General features: G+C 53.0%; 1 protein-coding gene across 2 annotated transcripts in view; it reads left to right on the top strand.

Moving 5' to 3' along the window:
- The window catches only part of Cd40 (CD40 molecule), a 9,889-nt gene extending 7,204 nt beyond the window's left edge, over positions 1–2,685 (top strand). The window contains exons 7-9 of one of the 2 annotated variants that reach the window (XM_010626209.3): positions 1,467–1,565; positions 1,675–1,706; positions 2,208–2,685. In XM_010626209.3, coding sequence (XP_010624511.1) covers positions 1,467–1,565; positions 1,675–1,706; positions 2,208–2,375 — 299 coding nt within the window. In that variant the 3' untranslated portion in view covers positions 2,376–2,685. The remainder of the gene's footprint in view (positions 1–1,466; positions 1,566–1,674; positions 1,707–2,207) is intronic. The other variant, XM_010626210.3, reaches the window with a different exon arrangement.
- The last annotated feature ends 5,106 nt before the right edge of the window (positions 2,686–7,791 follow it).

Genomic DNA, 7,791 nt, shown 5'->3' with positions numbered 1-7,791 from the left:
GGAGGGGGCGGGAGGGGGGTGTGGCCCCCAGCTTTACCGCTTGCTTACCCCGGGAGCCCCTCGGAGCATCGTTTCCCCTCTGTAAAATGGAATGGCGACACTGACTTCCTTAGAAGCTAGCGTGGGTATGAGACAGGATCCTGGCACTTCGGAGGCACCCCATAAACTATGCTCTGCCCCTCTACACTTCAGGCACTGGCGTTCTGTGACACTGTTCCCAGGGGGCCTTAGTTTTGATGTTAGAATGAGATGGGTTAGGCCTACAGCACAGGTCATAAATTCAGATAGCTACAGGGATTAGATGGGTCGTGTTAATGAGTGAAAAGGGTCAGAGGTCAGAGAAGTACATGGTCTTTGCTTTTTTTTCTCAAAATTGACTTTCCTCTTGGCAGGGTTGGACTAGAATGAGGCGAGTGAGGCACTTGGCCTCAGACCCAGTCAGTATTTAAGGGAGCGACTTAAAATGCAGTAATCAAGATGGGCAACATTTTGATGCAATAGTAAAAAGTCAGAACACCAAAAATACTCATGATGAATAAAATAGAAAAATTTGAATGAAAGACAGTTTCTGACCTTGTATTCGCATTACCCTGCCTCACTCTACCCTAATTTTGGCACTGGTTCCAGTAAAACTTTATTTTAAACATAGGTGGCTGGCATTAGGCCATCATTCCTTCACTTGGTGTCTGCTGGCTGATTTTCCAAATGTGGCACTGAAAAAGTACTGGATTCTTGATCATTTTTGTGTGTGAGTCCTCTTCAGTTTTTTCCAAAGTGTTTGTATCCCTCACCTCATGCTAGAGACCACCTGACTCTTGGTCTTTCTGTTATTTGCTCACTTAAAGAGAGACTTGGCATAAGAAATACTTCTATAGAAAAAGCAGCAGTGCAGACACATGGAACTGGATCTCAGTACAGACAGAGTAGGGATTGCTAGATAATCAGGCTTGCCAGCCACGTCTGTCTGACTCTATCTGGTTGTCAGGTGGGGATCCTGGCTCATGAGGGCCGGACCCTTCCAATTTGTGAGACCAGATGCTCAGATTTTAAATATGGAACCTCCCAACTTTAAAATGCTGTCAGATATCTTAAAGCATTCAAAAAATGTGTCGGTCACCTTAAAGCTATCTCCCAACCAAATTTCCCCAAGACCTGCTCATTTGAAACTTCCAAGGCCAGGCGTGGTGGCGCACGCCTGTAATCCCAGCACTGGGGAGGCTGAGGCAGTAGGATCACTGCGAGTTCGAGACCAGCCTGGGCTACATGGTGAGTTCCAGGTCAGTCTCAACTACATAGTGAGACTCTGTCTCAAAAAAAAAAAGAAAAGAAAAGAAAAAAAGAAACTTCCAGTGTAGATCAGTTTAGACACTGGAGGATTTTAGAGTCTGGCAAGGGATGGCAGCTTTGGATGTGGGTGTGGGAGCAAGTGCCTGGGCAGGTGCAGGCTGAAGTCTCAATTTCTCCAGGTTTGCAGGATCGGAGTCGAGCCCTTCTGGCAATCCCCATCATCATAGGGATCCTGATTGCTGCCTTGTTGATGTCTGTGTACTTCAGTGAGTTTCCAGGTGGGGAGAGGAAGGGAGGGGAGGGAGCGGGGAAGGGAAGAAAAGTACAGGAGAACATTCCTGGTCCTGATTTGGCCTCCTCAGCTCCGCAATCCTTTCCTTCCTTTAGGAAGGGTGTTCAGCAAGCCGGTGACGGGTAAGGTAGGTCACTCCTGGGATGGGATGCAGTTTGGGCAAGCTGGAAAGACTGCCTCATTGTCACCTATGGGGCAGGAAAACTGACTCAGAGCCTGTCTCTGCAGCCAGTAGGATGGCAGCAGAACAGCCAGTCTCACCCCCACCCACCCCCATGTTTCAGCCTTGATTCCCTTTGTTCACTCAGTCCCAGGCTCTGTCTTCTCCCTGGAGCTCACCTCTTCCCGGAGCTGCCCTGGTGGTTATTCACTCCTTCCCTCTGACACGAGGGGACCCATGCCTTTGGGCCTTGGAAAGGTCCAGTGGGTGGGGGAATCCACTGGCTGCCTCTGGGAGCTTCTTATCGCACTTGGTGTGGCCAGCAGGGGGCAGGCAGCACCCAAGGAATCCGCGCTGGCCCACTGGGAAGAGAAAAAGGGGTTGGGAGGGGACCTGCTTCCCAGGGACAGGCCTCTCCAGGGCTGGCTGTCTCTGTTCCTGGGATAACTTCTCACCTTGGCTTCCCAGGCTATCCATATTAAGGTTGAGCGGCAAGATCCCGTGGAAGTAGCGGATGGGGATGATTTTCTTGGCCACAACACTGCTGCTCCAGTGCAGGAGACTCTGCATGGGTGCCAGCCGGTTACCCAGGAAGATGGCAAGGAGAGCCGCATCTCAGTGCAAGAGAGACAGTGAGGCGGTGCCTACCCAGGACGTGGCAGCATGGGCACAGGGCACCTGGCCAGGAGAGCCTGGAACTTCTGCCATGGTGGAGATGACAGGCTGGCACTGACCAGGCACAGCCCCCTCTGCCTGCGCTGCTGGAGTCTGAGAGCAGCCCCAGCCTCAGCATGAGACGCAGGACACAGTCCACCTCCGAGAAGAACTTCTCATTCCAATTCTGGAGCCAACTTTGTTGCTTGCTTTTAATGATGGAGGGAATGAGCTGGGCATGGTCGTGGTGCACGCCTGTAATCCCAGCACTCGGGAGGCTGAGGCAGGAGGATCGCTGTGAGTTCAAGACCAGTCTGGGCTACATAGTGAGTTCCAGGTCAGTCTCAACTACACAGTGAGACCCCATCTCAAAAAACAAAAACAAAACAAAACAAAAAAAGATGGAGGGAAAACCGTGGTGTTGGAGGAACGCAGGAGTACCGCCAAACCTCCCAACCCAAGCAGGCAGTTTGGTGACCAGACCTGTATCACGAGATCTCCATGAGCCCACGGAGACACAGACACCAGTGTCCACTGCAGTGTTGCTTGTCATTGTGAATAACTGGAGGCCACCTAATTGTCCAGCTGCAGGAGACTGGCTAAATAGAATGGATATGCATTTATAAAACAGGACCTCAAAACACTGTCACGTGAGAAGAAAGATTGTGGGATGATAGATATGGAAACTCCAAAACGATACGATATATACACTATATATAAAAATACAATAGTGTATACAATGTCGTGTCTACATATATAAATACAGAATTACAGATATATGTACAAAATAGTATATGTTATATATGTAGGTAAAACAAGGGTTCTGGAAGGATACACAGAAAAGTCCAACTTGAAGAGTGGTAATTTCTGGGTGGGGGACATTTGGCTTTCCCATATGCTTTTGTTTTTTTTTCCCCAAAGGAGAATGAATTCACATAGTACTTATGTAACAAAAAAAATCATCAAACATGTAAAAAGAAAAATGGGGGTGGACACGCTGGATGACACAGGCTGTTTAATTTGCTGTCAGGCTCCCAGAACTAGGACACTTTCTGAGGGTAATAGGAATGTTCCCAGGCCGCCGCCCCTCCGGACCAGTTTCCACGGTGTGCTCACATCAAGCGTGCGAGGCGCATCCTCCGCGTTTGAGTCAGGTTCACAAAAGCAGCTTTCCAGAGCAGGCAGGGGTCCGCATCCTTCCGTCTTTTACGAAGTGGAATGGAGGCCCAGGGAGCTGAAGAGACTTGTCTACGGCGGCAGCAGCAGCGTACGGACTGCCGTGCTGAGCTTCCCAGTCTTGGTCCCAGCTTCGCCTACGTCAGTGGCTCCTTCCAGGGAGATCCTGGGTCTCCCACTGCCTTTTGACCTCCTCACTGCTGCGGGAGCTGTTGCTTCTCGGTGGTCAGATGGTGCCCCTTCCCCCGCAGCAGTATCTCAGGTTAAAAATAAACGGTCCTGTTCTCCTCTCCTGCTGTGCCAACCGAGGGGGAGCCTGGCCAGGAGGAGCAGCAGATGGAGCAGCAGCAGAGGGGCGGCAGGAAGGCTAGAGGATGAGGAGGAGAGGGAAGAGCGATGCAAAGTGCTGTGCAGAGCTCTGGCGCTGAGGCTGTGGCGAGTTTTAGTGCAGGGATTGCAAGACACAGCTCTGGATCTCCCCAGTGTGTGCTGCTGGCGGGAGGGTGGAGGTGAATAGCGCCTGTCGGCAGCTGGGAGCCAAGAGAGAGGCACCTGGCTTGGCAGACTTCCTAGAAGAGCTTCAGGAGCCCTTTGGAGGCACCAGGTGGACGACCTTGGTTTAGAAAGTGGAGCAAAATGGGAGAAGAGGCAAAAGAGGTATTAGGGCCTAGTCCTCAGCCCCTACCTAGAGCCCACATGCTGGTGGTACTCATTTCTGTGTGGTGGAAAGAGACCCACACCTGCCAGCTATTATTACCCGTGTGATCCTGGGCGAGTTGCTATCACCGCTTTGCCTCCCCAGTTTCCTTGTCTGGTGAATGCTGGCAGGTAGCTGATGCTATTGCTTCCCTCTGTGTTCTGTCCTATGTCAGAGATCTGGGACATGAGCGGGCCTCAGAACCACCTGTGAGGCGTGTCATGTGATGGATGCAGGCCCCACCTCCAGTCTTTCTGCCTCAGTAGCTCTGCGATGGAGCTCAGGAACGGGCTTCTCCAACAAGTTCCTAGGTGGTACTACTGCCCCTGGTCCAGATATCCTACTCTGAGAACCATTACCCTTGATATTTGTGTTGCTGTCCAAGCTGCTGGCTTCCTTTATGGCACCTGGGATTGCTTGCCCAGGCCTCCCTGGTCTTGAAGATGTGCGAGCTGCAGATGTAGGCTGGGCAAAGCTGTAGCTTTGTCAGTTGCTGGCCTGGAGCACATCCACTCAGCCAACCAGAATCCCTGGCATCCTTGCCTTTGGGAGGAACAAGTGTGGATCCGTTCTGCACTTTTTCCTGAGCTTCCTAAGGGACGGAGCTCCACACAAACCCTGGGGTCACTCTGTACCCATTTCTGTCTAGTGTCACTTTTCAACCGCTTCCTGGACTCAGCTCTCCAGCTTAGATTCATTGCTTGTCCCAAATGTGCTTCTGGAAGAGGTTTTTCCCAAGGGTCAGTGAATATCTTAGTGTCTGTGACAGAGGGAAGAGGGGACAATTCTTGGTGAGTATCAGAACCACACGATACTCTAGCAAGTTCTGGTTCTAACAGGGTTTGCTCAGGAGCTTTTTCTGTAGCCTCGGGAAACTTATTCTCTGGTTTGGGCTTTTGTTCCCAGGTGTATGAAGAAGGGCCAGTTCTCCGCGAGTTCCAAGTGTCCTGTCACTTCTGAAAATAGTAGAGAGGACCAACCTTTTCCAGGCGTAGGGTCCATCCTGGCGGACGGAGGGGTGGCTGTGAGGCATGCATTAACCAGGAGGTGGCGCCAATGTAACGTCCAAAGACTAAAGGAGGCTGGAACCCTGAGCGAAGTAGGCTTTGCCGATGCTGGTGCTGGCTCCACTGGCACAAACTCGGGAGGGGAAGCCTTTCTTCCTCTGTGACCCCATCCATTCTCAGTTTTCAGCCTCCCTGTGAGCTATTGCTTTACAAACATCAACTGGGTCCCTGCTGTGTGCCTTGATCCTGGGCCAGGACTCCGGAGGGACAGGAGTAAGTGTGCACTGATGGGGCACACAGTATGTGCTAGGCACAGTGCTAAGAGCTCTGCATGCATTGCCTTGATTTGCATGACAACCCCACAGAAGCTGTGGTCTCTTGTAACACCCACCTCCGATGGGGCTCGGAGGTCACATGACTCGCTGGGGTCTCAGGGGTTAGAGCTGAGATTTGCCCTTAACTAGGTTCACCTAGAAGCTTGTAGCTTCCGTCTGATCCATGAGTAGGGACACAGGCACATGTTAACAGGCCATCAAGATAGTGTGACCATTCAGAGCAGAACAGCAGACCTCTAGTGTGGGCCAGGTGGAGACTTGCACTGGCCCACGGGCTGGGGAGGGAGGGGCAGCACCTTCCAATGGTTCCCAGGAAGGAATGAGGGTTAATATGCTGCTAGGGATCCAGACTTTTATGTGGAAGCTCCCAACGCTTCAATGCTACCCATTCCACAATTTAAACGACTTGGTGAGTGCCCAAGAAAGCATGTCACAGAAGGTTGGGATTGAAAGACCGGGAATTTCATTGCATCAGATGCTCTGGTTTTATGTATGGGGAGACTGAGGCCCTGGGAGGATCTGGGCCACATCACCTGGAATGTCCAAGGCTGGCTGACCTCCGTGTTGGTGCTCAGCCAGGGGTGCAGAGAGAGCCCTGGGGCCTTAGGCTGTACCTCCTGCCCGGGGGCGTCGGGCTGAGAGACCTGCCTTGGTGTGGGCCAGTCTGGATACAGGTGTGGCTCTCACTCTGCGACCGCTGCCCCAGGACCCTGCCTCAGCTGAGGGCATACATGCTGCCTTCCCCAGGCCCACAGAAATTATTAGAGACACTGCCCCAAGGACTTTTCCCTAGAGTAGTTCTGGCATAGAAAATTACAAACCCAGCTGAAGGGGTTGGGGAGGGTGGTACGGTTGGAGTTTGGACTGAGACAGAGACAGACTCAGGCAGATGGGAGGAGAGGAGAGAGGATCCCATGCAGTCAGGCTGTGGATCTAGGGAAGCGTGGGAGGAGCTCACGGCAGGGGGGCAGGGCACTCCCGAAATAAGTGGCACTGCTCAGTGGGGCTTCCAGAGGGGCCAGCAAGGCGGATGAGCAGCTTTTGCCCTGTGAGTGGGGGATGGGACGCTGTCCTCTTCTCTCTGCCCCTCCCTGTCTGGGGGCTGTGTGTGCTCTCTCTCCCAGGGCAGATGCTACTGGGCCTTGTCGCCCAGCTACTTAGCTGCCTGCTTCTCCCTCCCACCCTCTGCAGTGGCTGCCCGGCCCTCCGCCAGAGGGGCCAGCAAGGCGGATGAGCAGCTTTTGCCCTGTGAGTGGGGGATGGGACGCTGTCCTCTTCTCTCTGCCCCTCCCTGTCTGGGGGCTGTGTGTGCTCTCTCTCCCAGGGCAGATGCTACTGGGCCTTGTCGCCCAGCTACTTAGCTGCCTGCTTCTCCCTCCCACCCTCTGCAGTGGCTGCCCGGCCCTCCGCCCCCTCTCTCCCTCCCTGCTTCCTGCCTTGCTCTTTCCCCGCCTCCTCTCTCATCTCCAGCTCTCCTGCCTCACCCCTGTTCTCGAACAAGTGCTATTGTTGTGGCTAATTATAAAAGTCGTACTTGTGTACCACACCCCTCCATCCAAGCCCTAAACAGGCGCGGGAGAACGAGACCACCTGTAAGCCTCGCGTGCGTCATCCCTGCCAGTCACCAGCGATGGTCCTTCCAGACTTGCTTTCTGTGCCAAAAATATTTCTAAAATTTGGGATTTTATTATATGCACTGTTTTGTAAGCAGCCTCCTTTGCTTAGCGGTATACAACAGACGTCTCTCCGTGCCAATAAATATAGATCGACAGCATGTTTTTAATCGCTGTATAGATTCCATCGTTCGGCAGGGCCGTGACGGATGAAAGGGCTCCCATATTGCTAGACCTTCCAGCAGGTTCTCTCTCCTCCTCTGTCTCCCTCTGGAGCCTCCTCCACTCCCTCTTCCTCTGTCTCTCCTCTCTCCTCTCCCATTGTCTGTTGGCTCTTTCTCTCTTCTCCTGCCTTCCTCTGCTGTGTCTCCACGCTGTTTCTCCTTTCTCCCTCCACACGGCTCTTCCCCGTCGGAAGGACGCCTCTGCACCAGCCATCCCGGCTCTCGGGATCCTGGAGGGGAGCGTGTGCGGGGGTCCGAGGTGTTTAACACCAGCTCCCCTGCCTCAGACACGTGCCGTCTCATTAGCAAGCCTGTCCCCCCAAGTGAGGCAGGCAGGGGTCACAAG

This window comes from Fukomys damarensis, unplaced genomic scaffold, assembly GCF_012274545.1.
Source record: "Fukomys damarensis isolate Sample0158 unplaced genomic scaffold, DMR_v1.0_HiC HiC_scaffold_22, whole genome shotgun sequence".
Classification (NCBI taxonomy): domain Eukaryota; kingdom Metazoa; phylum Chordata; class Mammalia; order Rodentia; family Bathyergidae; genus Fukomys; species Fukomys damarensis.
This window is presented reverse-complemented; position numbering and strand designations above follow the sequence as displayed.